At 46.3% G+C, this 20,091-nt stretch overlaps 1 protein-coding gene across 1 annotated transcript in view; it reads right to left on the bottom strand.

Moving 5' to 3' along the window:
* Positions 1–4,559, bottom strand: part of LOC139246444 (5,6-dihydroxyindole-2-carboxylic acid oxidase-like) — a 49,442-nt gene extending 44,883 nt beyond the window's left edge. Inside the window, exon 1 of the mRNA XM_070871417.1 lies at positions 3,873–4,559. Coding sequence (XP_070727518.1) covers positions 3,873–4,559 — 687 coding nt within the window. The remainder of the gene's footprint in view (positions 1–3,872) is intronic.
* Positions 4,560–20,091: the final 15,532 nt, after the last annotated feature.

Below are 20,091 nucleotides of genomic sequence, written 5' to 3' on the forward strand. Positions count from 1 at the left end.
CTCCCCTTCCTACGGTACTTTCCTGTGCAAGCACAGGAGATGCAATACCTGCCCTTTTACCTCCTCCCTTCCCACTGTCCAGGGCCCCAAACACTTCTTCCAGCTGAAACAGCGATTTGCTTCTTTCAATTTAATATACTGTATTTGCTGCTCACAATGTGTTCTCCTCCACATTGGGCACATCCAATGCAGATTGGGTGACCGCTGCGTGGAGCACCTCCATTCAGTCCTCAAGGCTGATCCTGAGCTACTGGTCGCCTGTCACTTTAATTCTCTGCTCCATTCCCACTCTGACCTCTTTCTCTCTTCAGCCTCCTACACTGTTCCAATGAAGCTCAACGCAAGCTCGAGCAACAGCACCCCATCTTTCGTTTAGGCATAGAGTTCAACAATTTCAGACCATAATCTCTGCCCACATTTTGTTCCCTTTCCGCGCTTTCTTTTTTTTTAAACGAAAACTCCCCCCCCCCTCCCCCCCCCCCCTCAACTTCTTTATTTTTAGTTTGTTTCTCTCTGTTTCTCATGGCAGCTGATAATCATTCTGCCATTCACACCCTATCTAAACTCAGCTTTTGTTTCCTAACCTGTGCTATTAACATCTCAACTTGGTCCATAATCCCCCTTGTCTCTCAAATCTCTCCTACCTTCCCTTTTGTTCTTTCCTCCCCACCCCTTTCAGGGCCCCAGCACTTCCTTAAGAATCTGTTACATTTCGAACTACTGTCAGTTCTGATGAAGGGTCTTCGACCTGAAACTTTAACTCTGTTTCTCTTTCCACAGATGCTGCCTGACCCGCTGAGATTTCCAGCATTTTCTGTTTTTATTTCAGATTCCAGCATCCGCAGTACAGGTATTTTGCTTCCCCTTGCATTAAAACTCCATCTGCCACAGTTTAGCCCACTCACTGAATTTATCAGTGTCCCTTTGCAACTTTCTACTCCTGTCTACATGATTTACTGTGCCACCCAACTTGATGTTGTCAGCAAACTTGGATAGACAGTTCTCTATTCCTTCATCTAAGTCATTATGATAGTCAAGAGCTGAGGCCCCGCTAGTGTGGGACATCACTAGTCACAGTCTGACAATTGGAGTACATACCCATCATCCCTATAATCTGTCCCCTACCCCTAACCAATTCCCTATCCATGGCAATAGATGGCCTTCACTTCCATGTGCTCTAATTTTTGTTAACAGTCTCTTAGGTGGTGGAACCTTACCTAAAGCCTTCTGGACGGTCAAATACATCCCCTTATCTACCATGTTAATTACCTCTTCAAAATATTTAACAAAGTTTGTTAGACTTACCCTTTACAAATCCATACTGTTTCTCTCTGATCAGCTCATATTTGGCGAAGTGCTCTGTCACTCTCTCCCTAATAACAGATTCTAGTAACTTCCCCACAACTGACATAAAAATAACAGGCCTATAAATTTCCACGTTTAATGCTCTCAGCCTTCTTAAAATAATGGAGTGATATCGGCAATTTTCCAATCCAAGAGGACGGTTTCTGAATTGCGAGAGTTTTGGAAGATCATGACGAGAGCATAGAATCACAGAATGATACAGCACAGAAGGAAGTCACCAGGAGGGAGAGTGCACCACGGTTAGTATCACATAGGAGGTCAGTTGTAACTTTGCCAACCTACCGAGTGACTTTGGGAAAGCCAATTCAGTGCTATGACAGGGAAAAATTCCTGATGAGAGAGAGAGAGACGGAGTTGTTGAGATGGCACAAATTTGGGCAGAGGCAACAATCCATTCAAGGATTTTAAGAGTGAAAGGGAGATTAGTGATAAGGCAGTAGTTTGCAAGGATAGAAGGGTTGGGGTTTTTGGGAGGAGATGGGTGAGGATGGTAGATTTGAAAAGTACATGAGGAGAGAATGGTGACAGATTAGGAAAAGGGGAGGTGCAAAGAGACCTGGGTGTCATGGTACATCAGTCATTGAAGGTTGGCATGCAGGTACAGCAGGCGGTTAAGAAAGCAAATGGCATGTTGGCCTTCATAGCAAGGGGATTTGAGTACAGGGGTAGGGAGGTGTTGCTACAGTTGTACAGGGCATTGGTGAGGCCACACCTGGAGTATTGTGTACAGTTTTGGTCTCCCTAACCTGAGGAAGGACATTCTTGCTATTGAGGGAGTGCAGCGAAGGTTCACCAGACTGATTCCCGGGATGGCGGGACTGACCTATCAAGAAAGACTGGATCAACTGGGCTTGTATTCACTGGAGTTCAGAAGAATGAGAGGGGACCTCATAGAAACATTTAAAATTCTGCCGGGGTTAGACAGGTTAGATGCAGGAAGAATGTTCCCAATGTTGGGGAAGTCCAGAACCAGAGGTCACAGTCTAAGGATAAGGGGTAAGCCATTTAGGACCGAGATGCGGAGGAACTTCTTCACCCAGAGAGTGGTGAACCTGTGGAATTCTCTACCACAGAAAGTTGTTGAGGCCAATTCACTAAATATATTCAAAAAGGAGTTAGATGAGGTCCTTACTACTAGGGGGATCAAGGGGTATGGCGAGAAAGTAGGAATGGGGTACTGAAGTTGAATGTTCAGCCATGAACTCATTGAATGGCGGTGCAGGCTAGAAGGGCCGAATGGCCTACTCCTGCACCTATTTTCTATGTTTTCTATGTCTATGTAATTACAACATCAGCTAGCGAGAGTGTCAGGAAGGAAAGGTGACTGGTCAGTTTAATACAAATGGGGTCAAGTGAGCCGGAGGCACGTCTCATGGATGAGCTGAGAAGAGAGCACAAGGAGCAATAAAACTAGGGAGAGAAATGTATTGAGGACTGGGTGAGATGGGGAATCTGGGGAAAAGTTTAACTTGGTGGAAAACGCAGCAGATAATTTGTGCACAGCACGATCCCACAAAGAGCAATGAAATTAATGGTCAGATAATCTGCTTCAGTTATGTTAGTTGATGAATAAATATTGGCCTGGACACAAGGAGAATTTGTGCTTTTCTTCCAATAATGCCATGGGATCTTTTAGGCACACCTGAGAGGATGTAACATGGTTTAACGTCAGATTCAAAAGACAGCACCTCTAACAGTGCAGGACACCCTTGGATTAATGTCTTCACAATCTTCTGACTCAGGTGAGAGTGCCACCACTGTGCCATGGTTGACATCTTAACGCATCTTATTACAATAAACGTTTAATATCACATTAATCAATTGTCCGTCTACAGCTGCAAATCTTCACTAGATCGACAACCTCACCAAACACTAAAGCAAAGCTCACAAATTCAACTAGAAGTTGTCCTTTCTTAAACGATTCCCCGATGATTTACTAGGTAAATCCTCCGATCCCTGGTCTGTGGTGATTCCCACATGGTTTACTGGGTAAATCCCCCATTCCTAGTCTGTGCTGATTCTCCGATGGTTTACTGGGTAAGGGCACTAATCCCAGGTCTCTGCTGATTCCCCAATGGTTTACTGCGTAAGTAAGTCCGATCCCTGGTCTGTGCCACAAATAAAGTGGGGGCCCCTCTAAAAGTCAGTCTACCTTTAATATTAAAAAAATCAAAGCAATGTATTGAGGAGCAGCTATTGCCTTTGAAAAGGTTGCCCCCAAACTAGATAACTGTTTCAAACGCCCTGCCCACCCCCAGGGGTGGAGCGATGCCCTTCCCTGCATGATGCCCTGCCTTTCCCTGCATGATGTCCTGCCCTTCCCTGCATGATGCCCTGCCCTGCTAGATGCCCTTCCCTGCGTGATGCCCTGCCCTCCCCTGCGTGATGCCCTGCCCTGCGTGATGCCCTTTCCTGCGAGATGCCCTGCCCTGCTTGATGCCCTTCCCTGCCCTGCTTGATGCCCTTCCCTGCGTGATGCCCTTCCCTGCCCTGCTTGATGCCCTTACCTGCATGTCCCGCTCCAGCTGCAGCAGGTGGTAACGGTGCCAGGTGAGGAAGGCGGGCCCCTCGTGCGAGAAGTCGATATCCCCGAAGGTGCGGCCGGCCCCCAGGTAGGTCTTGCTCACCGAGTAGTAGTGGGTCCACACGAACAGGTTGTAGATCGAGATGTTGTCAAACTGCGGGCTGCGGCCGTCGGGCCCGTACAGGTCGGGGGAGTGGCGGGTGGCCACCACCAGCTCGGGGTGCGGGCTGCGCTTGGCGAGGTCGAGTGCGCGGACCAGGCGCTGCCGCTGGGCGGCGCTCAGGCGGCGTACGTCCCGCCGGACCAGGCGCAACGGCCGCCCGCACTGCGCCCCGCCCCAGCCGAAGCGGCAGGCGCCGCAGTTGTAGCCCTGGAAGTTGGCGGCGCAGCGGCAGGTGCGGTTGAAGAAGCGCAGCGGCCAGCGCTCGCGGTCGTCCCGCCCGTCGTGCGGGTACTGGGGCCCGTGGCGGGCCGAGTCCGGCGTAAGGTCGGCGCAAGTACCGCGCCCCAGGCTGGAGCCGCAGCGATCACCGGGCTGGTCGCCCAGGGCAGGGCAGCACTCCCCGCTCTGCAGCACCTCCAAGCTCACACATTCCCTGGGGAACTGTGCATGGATAGCCATGGTGCACAGCCCGCTCACCAGCCAGCTCAGCAGCCCCACTGAATGCATCCTTTAAAACAAACCTTCAACTTCTTTTAAACCTTCCCTTTGGCAGGAGGACAGAGCCTGCAAAGCTGTTACATGAAGTCCTCTCCACAACCCCCAAATAAACTGGTAGCGTTTCCAACTAATCCCTTTCCCAGCTCAATGAATCCTCTTAAATACTCACTTCTCCCATGTCAGGGTCTGGTGCTCATCTCGTGATTTGTAAGTCCTGTGTTCAGGAAAAATGCCGAACGATTTTTTTTAAAAGCAATGGAAAAGCATTCCTGCGGCCGTGCCAAGCGGTCAGATGTTCCCGCACTGTGACTGTAGACACGAGTTTCACTTTTATATACAAACTGCTGGCTGTCAGTATCCACGGGGATTTCTCTTACCCAACCCTCGCCAATAGCACTAAGAAAAGCGGCTTGTCTGAACTAAAATCTCAAAGTAACTGTAAAGTGAGGGATTGACAGATCTGCTTGAATGAAACGGCCCACCCAATGCAGTGCCAAATGGTCCTGGACGACTTCTGGCATATAGGTGGACACTGTCCCACCCTCAGATCACCCGGGTGCATACCAACGCTTGACAAACGAGAAGGCAGTCAGAGACATTTTGCTCAGTACCATCTACAAAATGCACTGCAGCAACTCGCCAAGGCTTCTTCGGCAGCTCCTTCCAATCCCGCCAGCTCTATGACCTAGAATGACATATACAGCAGGAGCATGGGAACACCACCACCTGCAAATTCCCCTCCAAGTCACACACCATCATCACAGAGTCAAAATTCTGGAACTCCTGCCCTAACAGCATTGTGGGAGTACATTCACCACACAGATTGAAGGGGTTCAAGACCTTCTCAAGGGCAACTGGGAATAAGCAACACATGCCAGCTTTGCCAGTGATACCTACATCTCAAAAATCCGTTTTCATGTGGCATAATCAGTTATTTTTAGTATTTTATTGTTAGTTGGGATAGATGAGATTAGCAGTTTAAGGATGATAGGTGCTATGTATTTAACCCTTGGCAAACTGTATCACACCAGCACCAGAGGGCCTACCTGTTGGAGTCCCAAGGAATTCCAGCATCCCTTGGGAGCACTGCATATAATCAGGCCACCCACGCGGTACCTGCACTCTGGAGTCTAATTAAAGGAGCTAAGGTCACATTTACTCATTGCCTACAGTATCCAGTTTCATCCTTGATTATGAGCATAACAATTGGCGACGAGATAATGAACAACCACGCGAAAATGCAAAGAACAGCTGGTATCCTGGAAAAGTTCTCAGAAGGGGATGATTGGGAGGCCTTCGTGGAGAGAAGCGACCAATACTTCGTAGCCAACGAGCTGGAAGGGAACGAGAACGCTGCCAAACGAAGGGTGATCCTCCTAACTGTCTGTGGGGCAACAACCTATGGCCTCATGAAGAATCTTCTAGCTCCGGTAAAGCCAACAACCAAATCCTATGAAGAATTGTGTACGCTCGTCCGGGAGCACCTAAATCCTAAGGAAAGCGTTTTGATGGCGAGGTATCGGTTCTATACGTGTCAACGGTCGGAGGGCCAGGAAGTAGCGAGCTACATCACCGAACTAAGGCGCCTTGCTGGACATTGCGAATTTGATGGATTCCTAGAACAAATGCTGAGAGACTTTTTTGTGCTTGGCATTGGCCATGAGGTAATCCTTCACAAAATATTGACTGTTGAAACACCGAATCTGAGCAAAGCCATAACGATAGCCCAGGCATTTATGTCCACGAGCGATAACACCAAACAAATTTCGCAGCATAAAGAGGTTTCGGCCAGTACTGTGCACAAAGTAACGTCGTTTTTGAGCAGGAATATATATGCAGAACGTACACGCCGGTTGCTGCAAGACCTCAAATAACCCAGAGTCTGCCATCAATCATTAATGCGAGGCGGTTAACACCGTGTTGGCATTGTGGAGGTGATCATCAGGCCCATCAATGCCGCTTCAAGCACTATGCGTGCAATGGCTGCAGAACAATGGGACACCTCCAGCGAATATGCAGGCGAGCTGCAAATCCTGCAAACCGCCACGTTGCAGAGGAAGATTGATCCATGGTGGATCAGGCTGAACTAGAGACTCGAACCGAGGAGGCAGAAATGTACGGGGTACACACCTTCACCACGAAATGTCCACCAATAATGTTAACAGTTGAACTGAACGGAATTCCAGTATCCATGGAACTAGACACAGGGGCGAGACAGTCCATAATGAGCAAAAAGGCTTTCGACAGGCTGTGGTACAACGAGGCACACAGGCCCAAGCTCAGCCCCATTCACACCAAGCTAAGGACTTACACCAAAGAACTGATCCCTGTAATTGGCAGTGCTGATCAAAGTCTCATATGATGGAGCAGTGCACGAATTCCCACTATGAATTGTACTAGGGGATGGCCCCACACAGTTCGACAGAAGCTGGCTGGGAAAAATTCGCTGGTACTGGGATGACATCCGAGTGCTTTTGTCCGTCGACGACGCCTCATGTGCCCAGGTTCTGAGCAGATTTCCATCATTGTTCGAGCCAGGAATGGAAATTTCTCGGGGGCGAAAGTGCAGATCCATTTGGTTCCCGGTACACGACCCATCCACCACAAGGCACGGGCAGTGCCATATATGATGCGAGAGAAAGTGGAAATTGAGCTGGACAGGCTGCAGCGAGAAGGTATCATCGCGCCGGTGGAATTCAATGACTGGGCCAGTCCGATTGTCCCTGTACTTAAAGGTGATGGCACGGTCAGAATTTGTGGGGACTATAAAGTAACAATTAACCGTTTTTCGCTACAGGACCAGTACCCGCTACCCAAGGCAGACGACCTATTTGCGACCCTGGCAGGAGGAAAGACGCGCACCAAGTTGGACCTGACCTCGGCCTACATGACGCAGGAGCTGGCAGAATCTTCGAAAGGCCTCACCTGCATCAACATGCACAAAGGTCTGTTGATCTATAACAGATGCCCGTTCGGAATTTGGTCGGCCGTGGTAATTTTCCAATGAAACATGGAGAGCCTGCTAAAGTCGGTTCCTTGCACCATGGTTTCCCAGGATGACATACTGATCACAGGTCGGGACACTATCAAACACTTGAAGAATCTGGAAGAGGTTCTAAGTTGGCTAGATCGCGTGGGACTCAGGTTGAAACACTCAAAGTGTGTTTTCCTGGTGCCAGAGGTCGAGTTCTTGGGAAGAAGAATCGCAGCAGATGGCATCAGACCCCAACGCCAAGACAGAGGCCATCAAGAACGCACTGAGACCACAGAACGTTACGGAGCTGCAGTCGTTCCTGCAACTCCTCAACTATTTCGGTAATTTCTTACCTGGGTTAAGTACCTTGCTAGAACCCCTACATGTGCTACTGCGCAAAGTAGATGACTGGGCATGGGAAAATTCACAAGAGGCTGCCTTTGAGAAAGCCAGAAATCTGTTATGTCAAACAAACAGCTTGTTCTGTATAACCCATGTAAATGTTTGGTGTTAGCTTGCGATGCATCGTCATACGGGGTCAGGTGTGTGTTACAACAGGCTAATGAATCGGGGATTTTGCAACCGGTCGCTTATGATCCAGGAGTTGTCCACCTCCTTAAGTACTCTGGGATGCAGTCCATCAGGCCCTGGTGATTTATCGGCCTTCAATCCCATCAATTTCCCCAACTCAATTTCCCGACTAATAAGGATTTCCCTCAGTTCCTCCTCCTTACCAGACCCTCTGACCCCTTTTATATCCGGAAGGTTGTTTGTGTCCTCCTTAGTGAATACCAAACCAAAGTACTTGTTCAATTGGTCTGCCATTTCTTTGTTCCCCGTTATGACTTCCCCTGATTCTGACTGCAGGGGACCTACGTTTGTCTTTACTAACCTTTTTCTCTTTACATATCTATAGAAGCTTTTGCAGTCTGTCTTAATGTTCCCTGCAAGCTTCCTCTCCCACACTATTTTCCCTGCCCTAATCAAACCCTTTGTCCTCCTCTTCTGAGTTCTAAATTTCTCCCAGTCCCCGGGTTCGCTGCTATTTCTGGCCAATGTGCATGCCACTTCCTTGGCTTTAATACTATCCCTGATTTCCCTTGATAGCCATGGTTGAGCCACCTTCCGTTTTTTATTTTTACGCCAGACAGGGATGTACAATTGTAGTTCATCCATGCGGTCTCTAAATGTCTGTCATTGCCCATCCACAGTCACCATCTTAAGTATCATTCGCCAATCTATCCTAGCCAATTCACGCCTCATACCTTCAAAGTTACCCTTCTTTAAGTTCTGGACCATGGTCTCTGAATTAATTGTTTCATTCTCCATCCAAATGTAGAATTCCACAAATATTATGGTCACTCTTCTCCAAGGGGCCTCACCTGCATTTGTACTGAGACGATCGACAAGGGAGCGAAAAGCCCCAGATCGTCTCACCCTGTAAATAAGTGTACTATTGACTTTCCGAGGGAGTGATGTTATGTATTTAACCCTTGGCAACCTGTATCACATCACCACCAGAGGGCCTACCTGTTGGAGTCCCAAGGGATCCCAGTATCCCTTGGGAGCACTGTATATTAGCAGGCCACCCATGTAATACCTGCACTCTGAAGTCTAATTAAAGGGGCTAAGGTCACATTTACTCATTGCTTACAGTACCCAGATTCATCCTTTATGAGCGTAACAATAGGAACAATAAAGAGACTTGAAGATGTTGGCTTAATAGGGGCGTGTGCCCCTTCCCATCGACTGCCGTCTTGTTCAGGTGGCCATTCTTCATCCTTGAGGCAAGGCAGTGAGTTAGTCAGACTCAGGGTGTATCTGCCAAATCCTGTTCTCAACATGCACTTTTAGCAGGCATCAGTGGATAGTGAGCAGGAGTGGAAACCCTGGCCCCCGTCCTTCTTTGGGCATAAAAAAAGAAAGAAAGATTTGCAGTCTCAAAGCACTTTGCAGCCAATGAAGTACTTTTGTCGTGTAGTCACTGTTGTAATATGGGAAATGCGGCAGCCAATTTACGCACAGCAAGCTCCCACAAACAGCAATGTGATAATGACCAGTTAATCTGTTTTTTTGTTATGTTGTTTGAGGGATAAATATTGGACGCACTTATTTGTATTGCAAAAATGGCCAAAAGGCTTCACTCCTTATTTCTGATTGGGCCCCTTGGAGGATAAGCCCCACTCTGAAGTTTCACAGGAATGTGTCACTGGATCCGCCCATCCCAAGGTCTCACCGACTTTGCAAATTATAACTTGATCCACTTTGACTTCCTGAAGCGACAGAGGACAGAGCTCCCCAGAAGACAGCAAGGGCCAGCCAAAGTCCTGTACCCCAGTCCAAGTACATCCATCTCCTAATCGAAGTGCCTTACCCCAGTCCAAATGTATGTCTCCCCCAGCCGAAGTGCCTTACCCCAGTCCAAGTGTATGCCTCCCCCAGCCAAATTGCCTTACTCCAATCCAAGTGTATGCCTCCCCCAGCCGAAGTGCCTTACCCAACAGCAAGTGCATCCTCCCCCCATCCTTCCCATAGATGGGGCATTGTGTATGGATTGTTAACAGTTTTATTGGGTATGAAGTGAATAGTTACAGTGACTCAGTTCCCTCTCTCCTCATATCTCTCCTCCCCCACGCAGCCTCTCTCTCGCTCTCTCTCCTTATAACCAGGTCCAGCGGAGAGCTCGCGGTTCGGGCCCAGTGAGGAATTCGCGGCTCACCGGAGGCTCGGGGCCCAGTTGGCCAGAGAAGCAGCCTCACAGAGGAGCAGCAGCTCCAGCCCACTATCGGGCCCAAGCCGGCGGGTGCAGGGGTGGGGAAGAGTCAGAGCCTCAGGTCCTGCTTCTGGCACCACACGGAATGATTCGGCCGGGAGAGGGGCAGAGCTTAAAAGGTGCACTGTGAGCAGGGGGCGGGGCTTGTTGCCTGTCTGTCAAAAAAAGTGCAGTACAAATAGTTAGTCCCATAAATATTAGCTAGGACACCAGGGATAACTCCCCTGATCTTCTTCGAAATAGTGCCATGGGATCTTTTACGTTCACTTGAGAGAGCAGACGGGGCCTTGGTTTAACATCTCATCCAAAAGACGGCACCTCCAACAGTGCAGCACTCCCTCAGCACTGCACTGGAGTGTCAGCCTAGATTTTTTGTGCTCTTGCCCCTGGAGTGGGACTTGAACCCAAAATCTTCTGACTCAGAGGTGTGCGTGCTACCCACTTTAAAAAAAAAATATATATATTTATTGAACATTAAAAACATTTACGATATTGTGATCATTCCATTGTATCATACAAATCCATTCCGCCCCTCTGCAGTCATTCCTCCAACACATATTAACATTAAAACCTGAAATTTAATTTATCTCCTGTAACATATAATAATCGATTGTACTTTACAAATTGATTATAAAACACAATCCTTAAATTATTTTCTGAATAAAACATCCACAGAGCTTTATAATGATCTTTTAGTTTACATTTAAAATACTCTTTTAGGTTTATTCTTCTCCCCTTAAAAAATAGAGCATTCTTTCTTTGCATAATCACAAATCTAGTCAAACTGAATATTAAATTAATTGCCGCTCCGCTAGACGTGGGAAGACCCTCTTGCAATCCCTATCTCAAAATTGAGCCCACAGGATTCCCATTCTTGCTCTTTGGTCCTCACCTTACAAGAAAACCTTACACAACTGTCGAACATAGTATTAAAATACTTTAACTGCGGACATAACACCAGCAAATGGACAGAGTCTCATCCCGCGTCCCACACACTGGGCATGTTGCCACTTCTACTCGCCCAATCTTACATAAGACTATCATGGCAAAAATCCAGTTATGAGCCAATTTGAAATCCAATTCAATCCACTCTGGACATTTAAAATTCACCCACACTCCCTTCCAAATCCTATTGAAGCCCAGTTGTTGTGGGTATATATTCTGCCAAAACTCCTGACCAGCAAGTGTCTTAAATCTCCATTCTCTAAGTACCCCATAGAAATCTCAAGTGTTACAGTTGTCAAATTGGACCAACTCCTCCCCTTTCTCCAGCAGAATGCTTGGAAAAGCGGGACACATTACACCTCCTTTGGAGATTTGCGTATTTATTTCTTCCATCCAATCCTGTAGCATTGCCCTCACAATCTTCTCATACATGATCTTAATTGATTTTTCCTCTACCTTCTGATCTTCCTCCCAAACCATATCCCTCACGACTGCTTCCGGCAACCAACCTAGAATTACGTCCACCACCTTAAAGGGCTTTCTTCCAACCACTCCCCCTATTCCTTCTCACAACCAGGCATTGGGACTTAGTATAATTTACTCTGTCTCCTGAAGCTCTACAATACTCCTCCACTACTCCCATCGCTTTTCTCACTGATTCTCCATTTCTCAATGTTAAGGTCGTGTCATCTGCATATTGGTGTATCACCGACACCTGCCCAGAACTGGGAAACATAGAAACATAGAAAATAGGTGCAGGAGTAGGCCATCCGGCTCTTCGAGCCTGCACCACCATTCAATAAGATCACGGCTGATTATTCCTTCAGTACCCCGTTCCTGCTTTCTCTCCATACCCTTGATCCCTTTAGCTGCAAGGGCCATTTCTAACTCCCTCTTGAATATATCCAATGAACTGGCATCAACAACTCTCTGCGGTAGGGAATTCCATAGGTTAACAACTCTCTGAGTGAAGAAGTTCCTCCTCATTTCAGTGCTAAATGGCTTACCCCTTATCCTAAGACTATGTCCCCTGGTTCTGGACTTCCCCAATATCGGGAACATTCTTCCTGCATCTAACCTGTCCAGTCCCGTCAGAATTTTATATGTTTCGATGAAATCCCCTCTCATCCTTCTAAACTCCAGTGAATACAAGCCCAGTCGATCCAGTCTCTCCTCATCTGTCAGTCCTGCCATCCCAGGAATCAGTCTGGTGAACCTTCGCTGCACTCCCTCAATAGCAAGAACATCCCTCCTCAGATTAAGAGACCAAAACTGAACACAATATTCCAGGTGGGGCCTCACCAAGGCCCTGAACCGCAATCCCGACTACGCCTTGTTCCTTTCGCATCATGTAACCTAATGGTTCTGCTACCAATGTGTACAACAATAGGAGCAGGGTACAACCCTGTTTCACTGATCTCTGTATTGGAAAATACTTAGATAAAAAACATTACATTTAACACAGCTAAATGTGTTTGAATAAAAAATCCTTATCCACTCAATGAAATTTTCCCCCAAACCAAATGCTTCCAAAACCATCAATAAAGACTCTATCAAAGGCTTTCTCTTGATCACATCTTTAGCACATAAGCTTCCCTCCCACTATCTTCCATGAGTTCTATTGCATCTTGGATTGAGACCATAGAGTCAGCGGTGTCCCGGTCGATGACTCCATAGGACTGAGAGGACGGAACTATCTGCGGCATCACCTCCTTCATATGATTTGCCATAATCCTCACCAAGATCTTATAAACCATATTTAATAATGTGATGGGCCTCCAATTCTTCAGATCCCTTCTAGCCCCTTTATTTTTATAAGCTCAGCTTATACCTCTCCTCATAGGTGGGGCCTGGCTTCCCTCAGTTTTAATCTCCTTAAACACCTCTAAGACCAATGGACTTAAAATCTCTAAAAATTCTTTATAAAATTCTGCACTTAGTCCATCAGACCCTGGGCTTTCCCCTCTTCATTGCACTTATTGCTACTTTTATTTCCGCTAATCCTACCTCTTTGTCATCCATGCTTCTCTCCTTCCTTTAAGCCCTCTTCAATAAAAGCACTAATCTTCTCCATCGCCAATTTGGAAATGTCTTCTTTTGTATATAACTCTTGATAAAAACTCCATAATCTCCCCACTTTCATTAATGATCTTTTCCCCAACCTTCAACTCTCCAATTAATGATATCCTTTGTTGCAACTTCTCTTGCTCTCGAAAATATCGAGTGCATCTTTCTCCCGCCAATGCATCTTTAGCCTTTGCACGGAGAATTGCCCCCTTGCATTTTTCAGCTTGCAGTAATTCCCATTCTTCCTTTAAAACCTTCCACTTAGTCTCTGCTCCCTTATACCCTCCGTCAACTGCTTTACAGATATCTGTAAACCTTACGTTTTTATTCTCTTTTTGACGCCGGTTAGCTGTTGCTCTTTCTTTCCCAAAACATATCGAAAAATCTTTTACCTCATATTTGAAATTGTCCCACCAAACTCCTTCTTTCTTCCAAGAATAAAGTTTCCTTCTGAGCATTCTTTATTATATTTAAAATCCCTTCTTTAAAAACAATTTCTTTCAGGTACTGATTGTTTAAAATCCACAATCAGTACCTAGACCAATCTTAACTCTGCTGTTCCTAATTTTAAGAACCAAAGCCAAGTGGTCTCTAAAAAATACTTTTTTTATAATAAATCTCCATCACATCAGAACTTACCCCTTCCCGCATTAACACAAAATCTATTCGGCTCTGTTTTAAAACATCACTCACACAACCTCTTCTGGAGAACACCCTTTTTATGGGGTTCCGATCCCTCCATAAGTATCTCTAATTTAAATTTATAATTTTTACAATCATCTCTCTGGAGCTATCATCCTTAAAGGTCATCTGCTCTGAAATGCCCATCTGAGTTAAAAATACATTAAAATCCCCCACGATACAAGGGTTTTCTGCCTCTGCCACTTCTATGAATAACCACCGAAAAAACTCACGATGCTTGCAATAGTCGTTTGGCGCATAGATATTAAAGAGATCCCAATTCAATTCATCAATTTGTACCTTTAGCTGTAAAAATCTCTCCTCAGTGTCCTTGTCCACTGATGCAACGTTCTCTTTGAACCTGGCTTCTGCAACAGTGCCACTCCCTTCAGCCTCACTTCCACCGCTGACCCTTGCTCCCCATTTCTCCTCTCTCTGGGACAGTCGTGCATCGCCACCCATCTTGTTCCGTTTAGGCGTCTTTGTCTCCCCGCACCCATGCTGCTGCCTCTTTAAGGCTTCTGCCTCTTGCTCACTCTCTTGTTCTTGGCCCCTCCTACTCCCCAAGATATACAACTCCCTGTCTCTCTTGGATTTCCTACACTTACCCCGCACCCTGCTCCCGCCTCTGCTCCCCCCACAGACACCTGTGGCTTGACTCTGTCCCTGACCCATAATGTCCTCCGCTGACTTTGTCCTTTTCCACCATACTTGGTGTGTTTTCCACCATCTTCATCCTGTTTTCTGCTCCGCAATTTTTTGCCTCTCTTTGTGCTCTTTCCTCATTCCATTCTGCGGCTGTGTCCTCCGCCTGCTCTGCTCTTCTGGCCTCTCCACTCACACCTCCTGCTCCTTTTCCCATCTCCTCATCACTCAAGGAGCTACCTTCTGCCTCACACTCACAGTGGGTGGGGCCTTTGTGATAAATCGCACAGCTTTCTGCCTTGCAGTTCCGAGCGATGTGTCCAGACTTGCCACAGTTATAACAGTACCGATCTGGACAGCTTCTTACTAGACAGTAATAGCAAATCTTCACTTGGTTATCATGCAGAACCCGGAAGTACTGCACTCCTTCAATTGTCTCGAATTTCATGCTGCATGGTAATGACTTCACCCCCTCTGGGAACCGCACTTTTACATAATGGGTTCCATCGGCTATTCGCGTTCCAGGATAGTATCTCCTCTTTATTACTGAGCAAAGATTAATGTGCCACGACTCCAACTTTTTTATCAGCACATCGTCCTCAACATAAATCGACAGGTTTAACAATGAAACTGCCACCTCTTCGGAATATAGCAAAGATATATCCAAGTACTTCTCGCCAACCTTTAGGCTCAGTAGAAGTCTTTCCACCTCCTCTTGGCCACTGACCGTCACTTCCAATCCAAAATTCGGCTTTGATCGGCAAGCAACGCAACTTCCCTCACTGCAGTCCTCATGTACTGTCTAGATGATATCCCAAGCTCACATCTTTTCCTGGCAGTGAACCACCACTGTGTTTTCTTTTCCAAACCTCTTGGGGTCCCAGCCCAAATCTTTTGGCCTTTTATTCTCCCTTCTCAATACATTCTCTCCCCTGGTTAAATTCATACTGGGCGCATTGTCTTCTGAGGGGCTCGACACTCCAGACCCCTCAGTAGCCATCTGGCTGATGTTTATAGCCCAAAAAGGCACTAAAGTTTGAAAAAAAATCCACCACCAACTTTTTACAAACTCACTCCAACTCCTGCAGTAATCAGCAGCACCTGCTCATTCCTAGTCCCTCCCACTTAGAGAGTGGTACCCACTGAGCCACAGCTGACACTGACATAAAGCATACCAAATAGCAGTAGGATATCGTGCATATTCAATCTGGCTCATTTTTTTGGCATTCCGGGCCTTGAATATGTTAATTAGAGACCAAACGTCTGTTGAAGGACCCCTTTACAAAATTAGTCACCAGTGACTGGAGCTCAAGATTCTTTAGCAGCTGCCAATGAAAGGTAGGTTTTATTTTCAATTTTTGAAAAAAAAAATTATGTGGAGCCAGGAGGAGCAGGAGTGTCCCACCATGCCCAACTCCACAGTCCTAGAGATTGCCACCTCACCCCCAATCCCCCAATCCCCCATTGCCTGCAGCAACCCCTCTCCCAGCACTTGCCCGAAGGCCACTGCCAGCGAGGCAAGAGGCCCAGAATTCAATCCTGCAGATTGGCAGGTTGCCTATGGAGACACGACAGGGTGCTGGCAGCTCAGACCCAATGTTTAGATGAGGCCAGAGGATTAATTTAGAGCTGGATTCAGGCCTCTCTGTTCGGGTTCAGGTAGCACAGAATCTGTGCCCATTTTCTGCCCCATAATGTTAGTAATCTTGGCTGTTGTAATGCTTCAGAGTCAGTAATCAAAGACTTGTGACAGCTCTGGATATACCTCCTGACACCCCCACCCTCTAACCAGTACACATTAATCTAAAATGCACAATCCAATTTAAAATAACAACTTACATTTATGTAGTGCCTTTAACGTACTAAAACATCCCCAGGCGTTTCACAAGAGCGCTATCAGACAAACTTTGACACCGAGCCACATAAGGAGATTGGTCACGGAGGTAGGATTTAAGGAGCATTTGAAGAGGAGAGAGATGTTTAGGGAGGCAATTGCAGATCGTAGGGCCCAAGCAGCTGAAGCCACAGCCTTCTTGGATCTGGTGTACCACAAATTTTAAGCATATATACAGCCTAATCAGGTTAAATCCCTCCGATTTGTCACACTGAGCCATGCATATTATCTGAGCAAATTCTGAACTATACTCTAGTCGTGTAAAACTGTAAACTATTTGGCTCATTGTTAAACCATGGATGATAAGATTTTACCGTGATAGTTTGATAGAAGTAAAATAAACAGTATGGCCCAGAATTTTCTACAATGGGGCATTGTGGCCAATTATCCTGACCAATATTTATCCCTTAATCAACATCACAAAACAGATTATTTGGTCATTATCACATTGCTGTTTGTGGGAGCTTGCTGTGCACAAATTGGCTGCCACATTTCCCACATTACAACAGTAACTACACTCCAAATGTACTTCATTGGCTGTAAAGACATGAAAAGCGGTGTATAAATCCAAATCCAAGTCTTCCTTTTTGTCAGAGCACGGAGTGCAGCAGCATAGAGTGGCATTCGTGAGTTTGTTAAATGGGTGAGTTTTAAGGGTTATTCTCTTTAAACCATTTGGAGGCTGGAGTAAATTGTTGGTGACAATTGCCAGTAGCTTCTAAGTAAGTAGCAGCTTAATTTAAAGGGGAAAAGTTAAATAGTTGGGAATCTTTCAGGTTTAGGCAGAGAAAAACAAGGTAACTCTCCAGTAGGAGGCAATTAGCAGCTAGTTAAAACCAGTTCTGTAAACGACTGACCAGTAGTGAGTCACCGGACCTAGATACAGTTTTAAAAGAGGCAGCTCATGCAGAGCACGGAGTGCAGCAGCATAGAGTGGCATTCGTGAGTTTGGTAAGTGGGTGAGTTTTAAGGGTTATTCTCTTTAAATCATTTGGAGGCTGGAGTAAATTGTTAGTGGCAATTGCCAGTAGCTTCTATGTAAGTAGCAGCTTAATTTAAAGGGGAAAAGTTAAATAGTTGGGAATCTTCCAGGTTTAGGCAGAGAAAAACAAGGCAACTCTCCAGTAGGAGGCAATTAGCAACTAGTTAAAACCAGTTCTGTAAACGACTGCCCAGTAGTGAGTCATTGGACCTAGATACAGTTTAAAAAGAGGCAGCACGTGCAGAGCACGGAGTGCAGCAGCATAGAGTGGCATTCGTGAGTTTGGTAAGGAGTTTTAAGGGTTATACTCTTTAAATGATTTGGAAGCTGGAGTAAATTGTTAGTGGCAATTGGCAGTAGCTTCTATGTAAGTAGCAGCTTAATTTAAAGGGGAAAAGTTAAATAGTTGGGAATCTTTCAAGTTTAAGCAGAGAAAAACAAGGTAACTCTCCAGTCGGAGGCAATTAGCAACTAGTTAAAACCAGTTCTGTAAAATACTGACCAGTAGTGAGTCATTGGACCTAGATACAGTTTTAAAAGAGGGTGCTCGTGCAGAGCACGGAGTGCAGCACCATCGAGTGGCATTCGTGAGTTTGGTAAGTGGGTAAGTTTGGGCAAGTGGAGGTGGCAGGTGCTGTTTTGTCTTGTTTTTTCCTACCAGTGCTGACACTAGAGCAGCTGATAAGGAGTGCGAGAGTAGGAGATGGAGGCCCAGAGACCAGCCCAACCAGCTGAAGACAAAGATAGAGGGTAGCGAAATCGAGAGGTGACGTCACAGCCAAGTTGGTAAGTGGTTGGCTGTTTGACTGGTAAGTAGAACTCTCTTTTAGACTGACTTTTAGTTTGGTTTAATTGGCAGCGAACTACTAAGTAGCTGTTTGGTGTTGAAGTAAATTTTAGTAAGTAAATTAATTTAAGGGTTAAATCATGGCAGGAGAGCTCGGACCCGTGTCATGCTCCTCCTGTGCTATGTGGGAAATCAGTGACACATCCAGTGTCCCTGACTACTATGTGTGCGGGAAGTGTGTCCAGCTGCAGCTCCTGACAGACTGTATGATGGCACTGGAGCTGCGGATGGACTCACTATGGAGCATGCGCTGACCTGCAGTCATCTCCCTCCAAAACAGATATACCATTTTGGATACTGTTGGGGGAGATGACTTACCAGGGGAATGCACCAGCAGCCAGATTCATGGCACCATGGGTGGCTCTGCTGCACAGAAGGGCGGGAAAAAGAGTGGGAGAGCTGTAGTGATAGGGAACTCTATTGTAAGAGGAATAGATAGGAGTTTCTGCAGCCGCAACCGAGACCCCAAGATGGTATGTTGCCTCCCTGGTGTAAGGGTCAAGGATGTCTCACAGTGGCTGCAGAGCATTCTGGAGAGGGAGGGTGAACAGCCAGTTGTCGTGGCACATGTAGGTACCAACGATATAGGTAAGAAGTGGGAAGAGGTCCTACAAGCTGAATTTAGGGAGCTAGGAGTTAAATTAAAAAGTAGGACCTCAAAGGTAGTAATCTCTGGATTGCTACCAGTGCCTCAGAGTAGAGGGAGCAGGATAGTTAGAATAAACACATGGCTTGAGCAGTGGTGCAAGAGGGAGGGATTCAAATTCCTGGGACATTGGAACCAGTTCTGGGAGAAGTGGGATCTGTACAAAAGGGACGGTCTGCACTTGGGAAGGACTGGAATTGATGTCCTGGGGGTAACATTTGCTAATGCAGTTCGGGAGTGTTTAAACTAATATGGCAGGGGGATGGGAACCTATGCAGAGAGACAGGGCGAAGTAATATGGAGTCAGAAACAGATGGTAGAAAGATAAAAGCAATAGTGGAAGGCCGAGTAAACAAAGGCAAGAAACAAAAAGGGCCACACTGCATCATAATTCTAAAAGGACAAAGGGTGTTAAAAAAACAAGCCTGAAGGCTTTGTGTCTTAATGCAAGGAGTATCCGTAATAAGGTGGATGAATTAACTGTGCAAATAGATGTTAACAGATATGATGTGATTGGGATTACAGAGACATGGCTCCAGGATGATCAGGGCTGGGAACTCAACATCCAAGGGTATTCAACATTCAGGAAGGATAGAATAAAAGGAAAAGGAGGTGGAGTAGCATTGCTGGTTAAAGAGGAGATTAATGCAATAGTTAGGAAGGACATTAGCTTGGATGATGTGGAATCTATATGGGAAGAGCTGCAGAACACCAAAGGGCAAAAAACGTTAGTGGGAGTTGTGTACAGACCTCCAAACAGTAGTAGTGATGTTGGGGAGGGCATCAAACAGGAAATTAGGGGTGCATGCAATCAAGGTGCAGCAGTTATCATGGGTGACTTTAATATGCAGATAGATTGGGCTAACCAAACTGGAAGCAATACGGTGGAGGAGGATTTCCTGGAGTGCATAAGGGATGGTTTTCTAGACCAATATATCGAGGAACCAAATAGAGGGGAGACCATCTTAGACTGGGTGTTGTGTAATGAGAGAGGATTCATTAGTAATCTCATTGTGCGAGGCCCCTTGGGGAAGAGTGACCATAATATGGTGGAATTCTGCATTAGGATGGAGAATGAAACAGTTAA

Source organism: Pristiophorus japonicus, chromosome 1 (genome assembly GCF_044704955.1).
Source record: "Pristiophorus japonicus isolate sPriJap1 chromosome 1, sPriJap1.hap1, whole genome shotgun sequence".
Lineage (NCBI taxonomy): Eukaryota > Metazoa > Chordata > Chondrichthyes > Pristiophoridae > Pristiophorus > Pristiophorus japonicus.